The sequence below is a fragment of the Aulonocara stuartgranti genome (genome assembly GCF_965226115.1).
Source record: "Aulonocara stuartgranti genome assembly, chromosome: 23".
NCBI lineage: Eukaryota > Metazoa > Chordata > Actinopteri > Cichliformes > Cichlidae > Aulonocara > Aulonocara stuartgranti.
This window is the reverse complement of record NC_138958.1, coordinates 50704563-50720629: the sequence shown is the minus strand read 5'-3', so window position 1 is coordinate 50720629 and position 16067 is coordinate 50704563. Positions and strand designations below refer to the sequence as shown.

General features: G+C 41.9%; 1 protein-coding gene across 2 annotated transcripts in view; it reads right to left on the bottom strand.

Moving 5' to 3' along the window:
• Positions 1 to 16067, bottom strand: part of LOC309700781 (neuronal membrane glycoprotein M6-b-like) — a 49559-nt gene that overhangs the window by 10038 nt on the left and 23454 nt on the right. For both annotated transcript variants that reach the window (XM_082524583.1, XM_082524582.1), the window contains exon 2: positions 127 to 313. In XM_082524583.1, coding sequence (XP_082380709.1) covers positions 127 to 313 — 187 coding nt within the window. The remainder of the gene's footprint in view (positions 1 to 126; positions 314 to 16067) is intronic.

The following is a 16067-nucleotide window of genomic DNA, read 5'->3' as shown; positions in this document are numbered from 1 at the left end:
AAGTGAAATACAGTGACAGGACTTATCCATGTCTAATCTTTTCCATAAGTGACATGTGATAAAATCATAAGTAAGAGAACGCCTTAGTGATGAACTACACTTGGATTAGAAACTCAGTGGACTTACACCACAGTGAGGGTGGCGTGGTCGCTAGATACCCTGGAGAAGTGATTCTCCAGCATGGTCAGAGTCCCAGTCAGCGCTACGTGGCCACATCCGCAGAACAGAGCCACACCTATGAAGCAGAGGATGGTGGCCACCAGCGAGGCATAGGGCACCCCGCCCAGACACTTGATGCAGCACTCGAAGCATCCTATAGGGGGAGACAAAGAGAGCCTGAGCCATAGGTGTTCTTTTGCATTTAGCTGCTAGAAAGCTTCAAAGACAGAAAGCTTTAAGGAAGGATACAAGAGCAAATAGGTCAGATTTGAAAGCACACACATGGCAAAATCGCAATTCAAATGTATGATTTTAATGATAGCAACGAAAGCTGACTGTGGCAACGTGACATCTCACATAGAGACTTGTTTGCCTCTGCTGATGACACTCAGCGCAACACTCGACGGGCCTTTTTGTCCACCGCTCTTTGATTTTTACTCAGGCAGAAACCTGCATGGATGTTTGCACTGCTGGGGCTGAATCAAGCGTGCACGCTTCAAGGGCTTTATGCTCATCTTTCAGAGCAGAACACCTCTCCATGTCGGGAATGTCGAGCGGCTAATCATGGCATCATTCACAGTAAGAGTGTGTTCACTTTGAGCTGAATATTACATGTAAGCTGTGCTACTGTACATGCTGTACATGCTCAAATCTTAAAACTACTTAGTTTTTTTCTTTGTTATGACCAACTTGCAAGATTAACTCATGACCTAATCTACATGGGTTTAAAATAAATTCCTATGAGCTACGTTATTTTTGTAGACCAGAATGATTACAACAGATTTGGAGTTCTTATGCTTTAAGTATTTGGGATTTCTATGCAACAAGAAATTGACAAATTGGACATTTTCTTAGGGCAGGCGGAAAACGACTGAGATTTGCCTGTGCCCGTGTGCATATTTTCCAGCTTTCTGCAGCTGATTTTGCCTTTTTTCAGAAGTCAAAAGAGAGTGATGAATAATTTAAAATTATCCCTTGTGCACGAGCAGTTTCTACACAGTGATGATGATGAATTAGTAAATTTGTTTTCCATTAACCGCAGCAGTGTGTGAGGCTCCCTGCATGAGTTATGGGCTTGGGAGATACAGGTGCTGCAAACACTGTGCACCCTGCTGCCTCTGCTCCTCTCACAATCAAGAGGATAAGGACTGATGATGAAGAGGGCAAATAAAACACTGTGTTGAGCTCGAGAGTTCGAATCTTAATAACTCCTCGAATAAACCACGAAGTTACTCAGGAAAAAAGACAAAATGAAATGTCTTGTGCGTGCCACTTTGCTGTTTCCATGACAACCCGCTCCAACCGGAAGCTTTGAAGCATCATAATTTTATTTTCAGAAGTTTGTTCAATTCAGACATTCCTGTATGTGAAACCTTGGAAATGTGATTTATCACATTACGCGTGTTTCAGAACCTGCACATGAAGGTCTGCAGAGATCGGACGATCTATAGCTGACAGCCCCTGCTACTAAAGTTGATAGCGAGCATTAGAGAATAACACCCTTCGTGCTAGTCGCAGCTCTTTAATGCATCTGACAGTTGATTCTATCAGAACATGAAATTCACTTCAACATCCACACAAGCCGGCGCTAAGACTCTCTGACAGCTTCTATCAACGTCAAGCTCAATCAATAGACTCTGGCAGGTGATGACACGAGGTGATAGCCTCCCACACAAAGCAATTAAACCGCACACTTGAATGCGTGCATACGCAGAAAGACACAAGACCATCTCAAGGTTGGCCGGAAGGGAAGAAAGTTTCACCAAAATGCAACAAGAGTGTCATTTTATAGTGAAAAAACCTTCTCTGCCACTACACAGTAGAGAGCATGGTAGGGTTGTAAGCTTGTGGACACTCGTTATTGATGAGCTTAAAGGAGCAGATTGGATTTCAGCCTCCCCGGGGGAAAGAATCATCAATAAAATTACTGCTGGGAGAAAATATACTCCACCATGCTGAAGCTAAATGTGGCGATTATTACCTTTTAAATTTAGTTATCACATTATATGTTCCCATTTAATTAAGTCACTTATATAATAAGCTAATTAACTTATAAATAACTTGACAAAGGAAAAACAACAATAGCACTTTGCTTCCTGAAATAGACCGGGGATTAGCTTTGACTTCCACGACCTGAATATTATAAATTGTGTTTTATTCATCCATGCAGTGGTGCAGCCAGATGGTAATGCTTATCTTTTGGATATTAATTTGTTCCAGACTTAAATTATTTAACAAGAGTGGATGATGCTAACCGATGTGACATGTGCTGGTGACTACTGGTGATCCCTTATATGCTTTCTTCACACCAAATCTTACTTGATTAATGCTTTAGTTGATAACCAAATGCCTTCAAAGCTAACATTTTAGCTTCCTCAGATTTCTTCAGGGTTTAGTTCTAAACCAAAACCAAAAGTTGACCTGCTTACACACTACACTGTGACTACTGTAAATGTTAGAATTTGAACCAGCCAGGCTTCAGTATGTTATCGTAGTTTGCTGTTGTTAGTATTGATTATTAGCAAAGATTAGCATGCTAACACGCTAAACTGCTGGGGAAAAGGTTTTCCTGCTGAACACGGGAATGTCACATTGACATGAGAATTTGTGTTTGCAGCTGATGAAGCAAACTTTCACTACCAGAAACATGATTTGTTCTATGCACAAGTATAAAAATGTGCACTTCCTGTCACTGTTACAGTTTAAAAGGAATTTTTCTTCTTGCGGAATTTAGAGTAAAAATCTCAACTGTAGAAACTAATAAAGGAAAAGCTTGCAAGCATCATTTTTAACCGTTACATATCTCTCTGTTATTGAAGGGTCTTTACCTTACAGTTTAAAGCACCTTTAGGCAACTGTTTTTATGATATATAAATAAAATTAAATTGAATTTAATTACATATCCTTACATATACGTAATGACAAAAAATGTTTAGTGTGACTTTTATTCCACCCCTTGAATAATTATAAAAAAGATTATATACATACATATATTTTCACAATTTAATAAACAGCATTACTTTACAAAGCTTACACACATTTTTAAACAACTTCTGAAATAGATTTTATGCACAGACGTCACACAGTTTTTTGTTTTTCTCTGATCTAAAAAGAAATGTTCACTCTGGTCAATGCCCATGTCCCTCTTTAAAAGCTCAGAGTCTACATCTGCGTGAACATAACTGAACCATAAGTCTAAGATGCAACTGCTCCCCTCCAAAGAGTGTTGCTGTTGATGAAGACTCTACGTTGCATAATGCAGCGGAGCCTCGTTGCGTAATAGATCCAAATCCTATTAATGTTAATGAAGAAAACGGGCTGATGGAGAAGTTCAGCTGATAAGGCTGGATGGCTCTAAACTCCTGAGCCCAGAAGCAGGCCAGGCCTCAGGGGGCCTGCAATGGAGTCGGTGGTCGATACAATGACAACCAGGAGGTTTAAAAGCTGCTCTCGGCTGACACTTCATCCTGCTATAAAACGTCTGTGTCAACAGGCAATTTAGTGTGCAAGTCTTCTGACCTTTCTTTCTTTTTCTTTAATTTGGAAAAGAGAATAAAACCAAAAGAGACGTGATAACCCTGCTTTTTCAAATGCAAATCAAGAACTTCCGGGAGATATTATCGTCCAGGTCTATTCATGGATGTGACCGAGGTGACTTTGTTCATTTAAGGCAAATCCTGAGATAGCGTGATTGGATTTTAAGGCTTATATTCTGCTGTTAACTCTGTATTTTCCTTGGCTCCATGCAGCGTCATGGATGAATTCATAGGTTTCTTTAAACACTGGTCAGGCCGCTTCTTCTGGTCTGCCTCTGGCTATGACTGTTTGTCAGCCTCAGTTTAAAACTGCGCTAATGGGAAACAGACAGGCCAGAGTGGTCAGCTCAAGCCAGCCCTAATGGAAATCAATGGGCTATTCATTAGAGTAGAATTTAGGTGAAACACCGAGGCTGGCCCATCTCTCTTGGTTTATAGCTCGCTGCATCTATCTCTGCCTTCTTCTCTGCTCTTCGACTGAAATATGACTGCACGCCCATGCAGCACTTACAGTGAGCCAACTGGAGTTAATCGCTGAGACAATATGTTACGCTCCCGCTACGATGCTGCATCATATATCACCTCAACAATCTCACACCAAGGACGACGCATCAGTTTGTGGGGACGTTTCACAGGCTGTCTGTGAAGGTGCCCCACCAATAAGTCAGAACAAAAGACTTTCTGCTAATATTGTCAAACAACAGAGCAGCAAATAATATGACAGTCAAAGCTGCCACTGAGGATTAACATCCCCCTACTGTTAAAAAGCTTGTTTTCCTTCCAAGTGAGCTGCTTCGGCCTACAGTGCAAAACTATACATTTGTGGCTGCTGGTAAGAGTTAAGAGAAAGGATGATAACAGACGCCTGCTCTTTTTGCTTTCTGCACAGAGCGAAGGCTAAAGACACAGGGATAGAATAAAAGAGTTGAAGGCAGCATAAAGTCAGGAGTTTCAGAAAAAAAAGGAAAAGGGTGAATGGAGATGAAGAGCGGCAACAAGATGGATAAAAGCAAGCAGAGGAACAAAGGGATGAGTAAGAAAAAGGAAAGAGAGAAGGAGGTGAAGAAAGGGAACGCGAGAGAGAAACAACAGAGAGAAGAATGAGAAAGAGTAAGTGAAAAGCAGTTCTTGGCCCCAGGGCCGCAAATGGCAGTTGCCATAGCAACGTGTTACCCGCGACCCAGTTCAGCGGTAGCGTAGTCCTTAGCAGCCGCTGCGCTCTTCTCACACGTACACTCAGAGTGATGTAGCCTGAATCAAAACCCAGAGATCGGTGCTTAATGGAAGTCAAAACAAAAATAACAACCAGCTGCAGGACGTTAAAGCAACTGAAGCTATAACACAGGAAATACGGAGGGAAGGCAATCTGGTTTACTCTAAAGTCGCTTTTTGGGAACTGGGTCAAACAGAAATTGCAAGTAAGAATAGTATACTGTTAGTACATGCCACAAAAAGCCACATAGACTGCTGATGTGGAAGTATCGTGCCCCACTCACACATGTTATAACTTGTAACTATTATAACTACTGACCATGATAAGCTTTCATGGTCTGAAGTTACACCTTTCATTAAGTGATGCAGGAAATTCAGCTAACAGATGCTTCACCAGGAACTAGTTAAAGCTTAGTTTTCTGAAGTGGACGTACGTGAGATGCTCGTCTATATTCATGTGTATTAATGACAGTGAGTGAAAGCTGGCAAGCCCCCAGTTTAGAAAAGCACGAGCTGCAGCAGTAGATGTGCAGCCTTAAAGAGTATTTTAAGATTTTGAACATTTTCACAGTTTTGCAGTCTCTTATGAAGGGAAACTGAAGCCATTATGTTCTCCAAAGATGTCTCTGACCAAAACAGCGCCTTTTCTCCAACAAATCATGGGAGTTGACAGTCAGCTGCTACATCTGTTTGTGTTACAGCGGGACATTAATGTGGATTCATTCGAACTATTTCACTATTTCAGCACATCCTTAAATCGGATACTTGTGAGGTAAAAGTGCCTCTATCATCACGAAAAGCTTGAAAGCTGGTGATGTAAAAACTTCCACTACCCACCATTTGCCTACTGTCAGTGTAAAGCAATGCAAATATTTTAAAAGTGGCATACAGTCCAAAGTGGGGCACACCTACCACCATCAACTGCAGCTAACACAGCAATCAACAGGAGGTTTCTGGTGCAGCACCAACAATAACCAGCAAAGAGTTGCCAACTGGTAATACACCAAGAGTACACGTTTTCCCCAAGGAACCACAGGTTATGAGGGTTTCACCAGCTGGTCGCTAGGCCCGTGTGGTTGAGGCCTTAAATATTTAACAACAGTGGCATTTCTTCATCCTCATTTCAGGTTTTCTGAACAGTTAGCCTTGTTTTAGAACCAAAGCCTTATTTTTTTCATCAAATTCTAACCCAAGTCTTATTGGACAAGAGAGCCTTTGAGGCTCTTTGACTGGATAAATGAGGCCTGGCACGCAATGGATGTGGTTGGAGACAGAAGCTGTCACAGATTGCTGACATCTTTTGTGATTACGCTCCGCTTCCTGTCAATCACCTGACACCCACGACACAAAATGAAGAGCGTTTGCTATGAAATAATCCCTCGAATACACTTCGCATTATAAACTTTGTCACATTTTGTAGCATTTGGTTTTAATAACAGACATCTAAGTAGGTATGAAGGGAAAAATAACTGAGGTCAATATATCATTGTTTTCTCAGTCGGTAGCAGGATCTGCTAATGTCTAGTTAATATTGCCTAAATTTATGCACTATATTTCTCTGGCTACATCGATTTCTGTGCTTCTATAAATCAGATTTAAATATAAACTGAGAGTAAAGGTGTCCCACTGTCCTGATAGTTAATGATTTGCCATAAACCTAGTGGCACAGCATGATTATCGCCAACTGTGAGTGCGCACAGTGCATCTGCCAGGAATAACAGCGTTATTAAAGCTTTGTGAATATTTCAGTGGCCGATCTGGCCACTGCCTGAGGCTCCATTCAAATTTAGAAGTGTTGTATTCATTATGGGGCAATTTCCTCACAGTGCATTATGGGTAGTTTCCCACAAGAGAGAAGAGAGTGGGAAAGGTGTGGGAAAGTGAAGGAAGAAAAAAGAGATGGGAGGGGGGGATGGATGACTGCGCCTCCTCTGGTGGAAATTAAAAAAAAGCCCCATCTGCTCAATGGCTGCAGACTCCCGGCACAGCCACGCACAAACTACAGCTTGGGAGATTTCCATTGTTCCACTTTGTGGAGAGGGATAAAATGTTCTTCAGAGCTTCTTCAAAACTGCAAAAGAGAACATCAAAAGCGCAGCATTACGAAGTTCAATTTGCTTTTTCTCAGTATTTTCTTTAACCAGTTTTTTCCACCAACATTATTCACTAAATCTGGGAACACGGCTACATCACCGCAACAAAAAAGAAACATGAACAGTTGGATAATCAGCCTGGTTGTAAGGAAGCCAACAGCTAGGCCAGATTATGCACATTGGCACAAAGTTGCAAACGCTGATTGGTTGCAACCATTGTGATGTGCCAGTAATGTTCTGGGTAAACATTTTAATAATTCTGACTATACAATGTTAGAAAAAAATTACCGTGAGAAATTCCTGGAGCCCAGACAGTTTTCTACAAAGGATCTGTCTACACAACAGCAGCAATGTCAGTCCTTTCAGTGTCTACCTGTGATTGAATCAAGCACAGTGCTCGGTGTAGGCCATATGCATTTTGTCTGAAGCCATTTAAGTGGTTATGCAGATAAAAATGTTAAAAAGCAGAATTTAGGGTATATTTCTTGCACTTTTAGCAACTGGACTGATCAAAAAGACAGCAGATGATAAGCTGTCGTGGTCCTGAATCTAAAGATAATCAGTATACTGTGGCGTAGATGCAAATAGAAGCCAAAACAATTACTCACTGCAATTAATTTTAATCAAATTTGACTAATATACTATAAACAGGACTATCTGCATTCTCTCATCTCTGTAATAAAAAAATAATTATCTCACGGATTATCTGGCAGGTTATTAGCACATGCACAGTTGCTGTATCTGCATGATTTGTCAGATGTGTCTTCTGCAGACTGTTCTGTGCAAAGAAACAACACGAGAATACTCATTTTGTTTTATTTTCTTTAGATTTTCTCCTCATTTTGCCTCCATCTGTCAAACGACACTTTGAAGTTGTTTTCGGCCGCTTTTCAGAACAATAAGAAACAAAGCAGCACATAATGGTTTGCCCGCAAAAAGCCTGTAATTCACTCAAAAAGTTTCACTTATTGCTCAAAAGAAAACATTTGTTTCCGTGAACAAATCAGTGTCAGAACCTTGACAAATGTACCATCCTGTCAGTGCAACAGAGTTTAAGTGTGTGGTGGTTAGAGCCACTGCCAAAGCAAACAGGTCCTGGTTTCAACCCCAGGCTGGGCTTTCCGTGTTGAGGTTGCATGTTCTCTCTGTGCTTTTGTGGGCACAAATCCTCTAGCTTCCTCCCACAGTCCAAAAACATGTGTGGGTCAAGTGGTGTTTCTAAATTGGGTGAGCATAAATGTCTGTCAGACTGGCAACCCGTCTTTCCACCCCTTGACAGCTGGGGTGGACTCCAGCTCCCCTGCAGCTCTGAACTGGAAAATGGATGGATAGGGCTTTTCTGATGAGGGGTTTCGTCTTAAATTAGCAAGAAGTTACATATCACCTGTGTGTGGTAGAGCAACTATTAGACATCTTTCATTTTTGTTTTTTTCTTTTCAGCATCCCGATGACTTGGTCACATCAGGTCATGTTTGCAGAAAAACAAAATATGCAACTGGCTTAATCATTGTGCGTTAATGGACTTACCCAGAAGATGTCTGAGTACGTTCAACTGAGAAGGACATGAACTTTCATATGTGGAAAGTGTGGACTCCTCACAAGCATTTGCATTTAGTTCAAAGGAATGATAAGTTCCTGATGTTGGAGATAGTTTCTGATCTTTTGATTTCTGTTCTGAGGAATATACCAGCTTGTAGCTGATTAAAAGGACATGCTGGGGTTTTTTTTGCTGTTTTATTTCCCACGGTACATAACTGACCCAAATCTTGTGTTTGTGAGAAACCCTTGGCTGATTTTGCAGAATTACGAAGGGCCACAGGGTCAGCATCTGCCCTGGCGTAACTGAGCTTGATGGAACGTGCGACGCTCAAATCCCGTTCTCGGCACTCCGCTGCGTGATCAATACTTTTTTATCCTGCTGATCTGTGCCGTGTTCATTCCCCTGCAAAGCTCTCTCTCTCTTTCAGCAGTCAATCTGAGCTAAACGCTGCCAGCTGGGAGAGAGAGGGAGAAGCAAATCCCAAGACACACATAGCAAACACACTTACCCATGTTAAAATAAATTCTACAGAAATGCCTACACAGATGGGGCGCACATGAGAGCGGATGCTCACACAGATGTAGAGCAAAACACACAAACTGTCAAAATCAGCTTGTTGCCAGTTTGCATCCAAACCACCACGGTTGACACTGACGCTTCCAAAAAGGGGACAAAAATAATGAGCAGCATGAAGTTTAGGACCCCTGATTTATCTTCAGGCAGTCACGTCATTTGGAGCGTTTCATCGCACAATATGATGAAAGAACACTGTATTCCTCTGGGGCTATTTGGCATAATGAAGCGAGTGCAATTAACATGCACAGCACTAAAGGAGTTCATTTAAAAGCACCTGCCTTAAGCGTGCAGTGACACGATTTAAAGCCTGATGGCAGATAGTTCACTGACCTCATACCCTGTGTGAAAACTACTTAAACCGCTCTCCATTGTCTCCTATCGTCTCGTATGCAGAGGCAGGGTCACCTGTCCTGAGCCACCGTCTGCTGGCTCAGTGGAGCGCAGTCAAAGCTATTACTTTGAGTCTTGTTCCACCAAAATGTAAAATGGCCCCTCTGGCCAGAAGTGCGGTGCCATTGGAGTGAATGGCTCAGCGGTTACGCAACCAACTTGGCTAATGTCACTTTCCCTGAGACGTCAAAGAAGTCAGTGGCCCTCCCCTGGCCCATTCGCCTCTCCTCCAACTCGATGTGATCATGGAGATTCACTTTCAGCCGCCTCAGGGACTCTGCACGTTAAGTCTGTGTGTGTGGCACAAAGGCACCACTGAGCATGAACTTTAAAACATGAGCTACAAGTCTCATTTAGTATAACACAAAAGCACGTTCTGCGGTGGCTGACTTCACATAGTTACATCTCTTATACATATAAAAAGAAAAGGCTACGAGATGAATCGTACATAAAAAAGCAGGACTGAGACTCTTGCCTGAAATCGAGCCACAGAATGACCTACACGTAACTCCGGCGAGTCACTTGTTGGTGTCAGCTGTGGCTAATGATCACAAGCGCTAATCGGCGTCAGGAATTTTATTAGGTATGGATGAGAGAAGCAGATTGGACATCAGTGGGTGATGGACGGGGGCCAGAGGAGGTTGGCATCACTCAGGAACAAGACATGCTGCGCCAACCTGCCACTTGCTGCTAGTCATACACTCACTGCAGTCTGGGATTCAAACATAGATGCAGCGTTGGAGGGTGATGTGTTCAGATTACAGTTTTTTTGCACTAGCAGGGGTATGTGTTTCCAAATTCTAGCAATCTGTTGCTTCTTGCTAGGGCAACACAGTTATAGACATCAGCAGTTTGGGTGTAATTTTGTTTTTAATTTAGTCCTCAGAATGTTAGAATTAGCGGATAATGTTGGTTAATGTTGGCATGATTGTGAGGCTAATGCGAGCTAAGAGGTCCGTCTTCCACAGTAGGAAGTAGCTAGCTGTCTTAGAAAGGCCTGCACCTTCACTAATATTTACACACCACTTTGCATTCATTCATTCATTATAATTAATCTGTGGTTCTCTTTCACAGTCTGTCTTTTGACCCCTCATCTCAGACCAATTGTACCAGCTGGCTGCCACTCACTGCTTCAAGTGTTTGCTCATAGAGGGTCGTGTGATTGTTGGGGTTTTCTATCTATTATTGTAGGATCTTTACTTTAAAATATAAAGCGCCTTGAAGCAACTGTTGTTCTGATTTGGTGCTGGTTAACTAAAATTGAACTGAACTTGTGTTTGTGGAAGAACTGGCCCTAGTAGGACCTCATCCAGGGAAGTTCTGGGGGATAACAAGGTATTTAATGCGAGGTAGGTAGCGTACTTTAGAGTAAGAAGAAAAGCTAAGAATGGTAGGATGTATACTGTCAAACATCACCATGAAAAACATAATATTCAAGATGCAGTCGGAACAACAAAACCAGTGCAACCATGATGATGATGATAATGAATTTTAGGGTTTTCCGTACAGGTTTTTGGGGCAAGAAATTTAACTGTGACTCCCAAGATCCATTTTAGGAAGCAAACATGGCATTTACTTAAAAGACCAGTTTACAGAATAGTTGCAGACAAACTGTCTGATGACCAATTTTATGACACACATGGGAGGACGGCTCCATGCTTGTTTATGCCAAATTCTGATCCTACCATCTGAATGCTGCAGCAAAATTTGAAAGTCATCAGACCAGCCAACATTTTTCCAAACATCTGTTTTTAGGAGTGACACCCAGCATGCTCTTCTGCATGCCTTGGTTGTAACAAGTGGCTATTTGAGTTACCTGTTGCCTTCCAATCAGCTTGAAGCAGTCTGGCCATTGCCCTCTGACCTCTGGCATCAACAAGACATTTTCATCCAGACACCTGCTGCTCACTGGATATTCTCTCTTTTTCTGGCCATAAACCCCAGAGAGGTTTTGTGGGAAAATCTCACCAGATCAGCAGTTTCTGAAATACTCAGACCAGCCTGTCTGGCACCAACCACGCTCAAAGCCACATAAATCACCTTCCCCCAAGTGCTAACTTCATAGTCATGTTAACTGTTTCTGAATGCATTAACTTGCTGTCATATGATTAGCTGAATGAAATTATGGCACATTCTCAAGTTTAGTTTAGTCATTTTGGGCAAATTTACACGCTGATGTAGAAAAATCTCCTAAATCACCTGATGTCCATATTTTAATAATTAAAAAGACTGGACCTGCCACTGTAAGTCACACAATAAAAACTAAGCTGAAATGAGTTAACCCACTCCAGAAACCAAGTGAAATTAAACTAACAATATCAAAACTCTGTTGACATGTTGTAAAACACCATGCTTTCTTTTTAAAACTCCTTTGTGACGCAGCGAATACAAAGATTCCTTTTAAGGTGAGAAACAAAAGGCTCTTTTAAAGGGAGTTTCCTCAGTGCAGCGCGCTTTCATGCAGACAATAAATAGCAAGGCACTCTAACACGACATAGTCCTTGTTTTGTGTGTACACACAGAGATCAGAGCCAAATAAAAAAAATGTGACCACAGTGCAGGGACCGAGAGTAAGAGCACAATGGTGCACCACACGGTCTCGCCCACATGTGTGTACAAAAATAGAGCTTTTCCTTTAGTGCAAGCGAAGCACTGACACAGACATTCCCCTCAACCACTCCTGGTCATTGACACGTAAACAAATACAAGCGCACACACAGACACACACACACACACACATATCCAGATGGAGGCTGACAGCATGCTTTGGGCAAATGGCTTCAAATGAGGAACACATGAGCCTCTCTCTGTGTGACGGCTTTCACATGCTCCCACAACCTCACACACCTCCGGGGCGGGAGGAGGATAGGCGAAGGGTGTGTGCGCATTAGTGTAAATGTGGGAATGAGAGAGAGGGAAAAGGACAAGACAAAGAGGAGAAGAGAGGAGACAGAAGAAGCAGAGGAGAGAAGCAGAAAAAAAATTAATGACAAATTAATCGGTGGGAACAGTGAAGATGCCAGAGCACGTGGGGTCAGATTTGTCAGAGGGATTTTTAAAGCATGTAAAGACAGAATCACAAGTGTAGTTTGTGTTTTGCACAGAAAAAAAAAGATTTTCCTTTAGTTTTGCTGATTCCTTGCATGCAACATTGACCTGATAGCACAGCAAATCACCAGCTACATAAAAATGCATGTAAAATCATCCATTTATGGATATTTTGAAGCCTCAACTTTGGCATCTTTGACTATCTTGAGAGGATCTGACTGAGAAACGAAGCACACAGGACGCTTCTGTGACAGAGAATCACACGGTAGCCCGATCTGAAAGCAAATGCTGCGATATTGTCTATTTGACTAAAATGGGACCATATTTTCATGTGTCGCCAAATACAGAGTTTAAACTGGTGATAGAGACCATAACCCCATAAGGAACATTCCTGCTGTGACATTAAATCAAGTGGGAAAAAGAGTCATCTTCCCATGCACTTCTATTCTTTTTGCAACCAGAGGAGTCGCCCCCTGCTGGCCATTAGAAAGAATTAAGGTTTAAGGCACTAGCAAATAAGATTTCACTTTTTAAAAGACAAACTATACTTCTTAAGTTTTTCTTATTTGTCTTTGATGCTTATCTATATAAATAAATAAAGCCTTGAATCACTATTAATGTAACTTGTCCTTGTTTTAACCCTGTAAAGCCTGAACTATGAAATAAACTGAACTTTCTGACAAATTTAAAATAAAAGACATTAACTGCCAACTTGCATGTACAAGTTTGAATTAGTATAATTTTTGCTACTTCAGTGGCTCTAAATGTGTCTGGTTATAAAAAAATAAAGTCATACTGATGATGTAGAGGTCTCAAAAATTCATATTAAATATGATGCAGTTGGTGTTACAGGTTCATATAATATTTTTGGCATTGATGAACAAACAGATTAAAAGTTCACAAGGACATAACTACATATAGTTGATGTGTGGGAGCTTTTTTCTTTTTTGTCTGCCATAAAAAGCAAGTGAAGGGAGTAAAAGCCTTAGTGAGAGGAGGCTGTTTGTAACAAAGTCGAGTAGGAGACCGATTCCAGCTCAGGCGAGTCTGTGCATTCGAGTAGACGTGGGTGTGTGAGAGAAAGAGCGAGGTTTGCATTTGGCCGGACTGTTAGGTGTCAGCTCCCAGTTTAATGGTGACTGAAACACTGTGTCAAAGCACCGATAAAGGAAGCAGCACCTGTAAGCATGGCTTACACCAACACGTCTCAAAAAATATTCATATCAGTGTAACTTTGGTATATCGTGACCTGAACTTTATCTAATTTCTACTTTGCAAGAGAGAAAAATATTGGGATGCTCCACAAAGCCGCTGAAGATAAATGCGTGTAGGCCGAGTGATGAATTTACCAGTTTCCTGCCCTGAAGACAAATATAAGCGCTGAATAATGAGTGGCTTTCTGGTAAATCTTACTCCTTCACAAGTGTGGAGAGGAAGCTTCTTAAGATTTATGTGTATGTGTGGGTGTGTGTGTGTGTGTGTGGCAGCAGAGCTTTGATTTGGTCTGTAAAGTGGATTACAAGCCAGAAAAAGACTGAACACAGGCGGCATGCTCCTTCAAAAAAGGAGCAAAAATCTCCATTGGACATATATTTACTTGGCAAATAAATCCTCTGTTGGTGCTTTACATCCACACACAAATAAAAAATGAGAGGTCAAGAGAGGAGCCCAAACTTTTTAATATGACATTAAAGAATAGCTTGATCGAGATGTAGTAAAGACAGCTGGGGAGAGAAACTACCCCGATATTCACGAGAAGCACAAACCAAATGTCAGCAGGGAGAACAGCCCCGCCCGGCTCCTCACCGCCGCCTCACCTGATTGAGGATCATCAAACAGAGGTTGGCCTTTAAATTCAAGGTGTCAGCCTGGGCTCAGCTGGACTGTAGCACTGAAGCTTTTTTTCTCCAGTGACCCCTGTCTGCCCCCCCCAAATATATACACGTATAAGGCCAGGATGTCATCACACCTCACAGTGGTTATTTTCCTCTTTGTGCAACCTTGCTGTCACTTTATGAATAAAACTGAAGCACATTTTCAGATTGTTACTTTTGTGATGTAAAAATGTGTTAAAAATGAGCAAATTGGCATTACTGGCACTGCCTTTACTTGGTGCCGGATCCATACAAAAAATTTGCAGTATCACACAGTCTCTGATTGGATGCCCGGTCGATGGTCTTAGAAACCAGTTCTTACTGCATCCTGGATGAGCTTAGTGCAGCAAAGCAGCTCTCTACCTGCAGCAGGGCCTGCTTAGACTGACTTTTCAGCTCAAAGAAGACTCCTAGAGCAGAAAGAAAACTAGTTATGGTTGCTCTGGAGTCTGTCGACCATGGGGCGAGAGATTCTCTAGGAAACATGTGACAGGAAGGGCCAGGACTGGTTGTTTAGCGGAAACAGAACTTTCAAAATAAGAGTGAAAGGATTGAAGTGAATTGATTTGATTTAAAATAAATTTTATTTTTTCCTAAAATGAGCTGTCAAATCTGGAGAGATTCTCGCTGGCCTGGATTCTAGGCAAGAAAAGGAGCGTTTTGAAATTCACAAAGACATGCAGACCCTTCAGTCTGCTTTAGCGCGAGAGTCTTGTAAGATTCAGAATTTTTAAATGCAGATGCGGGTAAGACAGCAGAAAGCAAAAAAAATAAAAAACAAAGCCTGATTAAGAGGAACTCGCTTTGTGCTTCAGAAGCTGCAGCAGCAGCTCTGCCCTTCCATGCAGAAAATTCGACTAAACCTGTATCCTTCCAGACAATGATGTAATCTCTTACGGTTCTGATCTGAACATCATAACCAAAGACGGCGAGCCGGCACTGGGTTATGTAAGAGCAGGCCTGCACGCACACACAAGCAGGAGAGGGAAGGACGGTGTGTGTGTGTGTGTGTGTGTGTGTGTGTGTGTGTGTGTGTGTGTGAACAGGCCAAGCATTTACAACAAAGGGCAGGACAGAAGCAGCAAGTTGAAATGCGCTCAGGGGCACTTTCAAGCGCTTAAAGCCGCTTCAGGGAGTAAAAGGTAAAAAGGTAAAAAAATGTTTTTAAAAAAGAGATGCTTGCTTTCGCTAATCAAACTGTCTCAGCCTAATGAAATCTGATATAATTGCACCTCAGAGAGCACAGATGATGTCTTGTTATCTGAGCTCAGAGCACCTCAACGCACAAACGCACACGCACAGATTAGAGATTATAGGAAGCAATCAAGCAAAAGGATCAATCCGAACCCACCCAAACACCACCCGCCACCCACCCCCTGATTATAAACCACGTCTGTGTTCTGTGTTCATTTTCCAGTTTGTAATTACTCTCAGCGAAATGTCACACAGAGACCCTGCAGACAGACACAATGAAGGTTCAATTAAGAACAAGACTCTGTTTGCCATGATTGGCTAATGGAGCTGAAGCTAAGGGAACATGTAGCTAATGGAAGCAAGTAATGTGAAGAGAAATAATCCAAAGTATGTGCTAAAATATCATACTTATGACTCAGTTCACTTATAATATTCTAAGAATAAC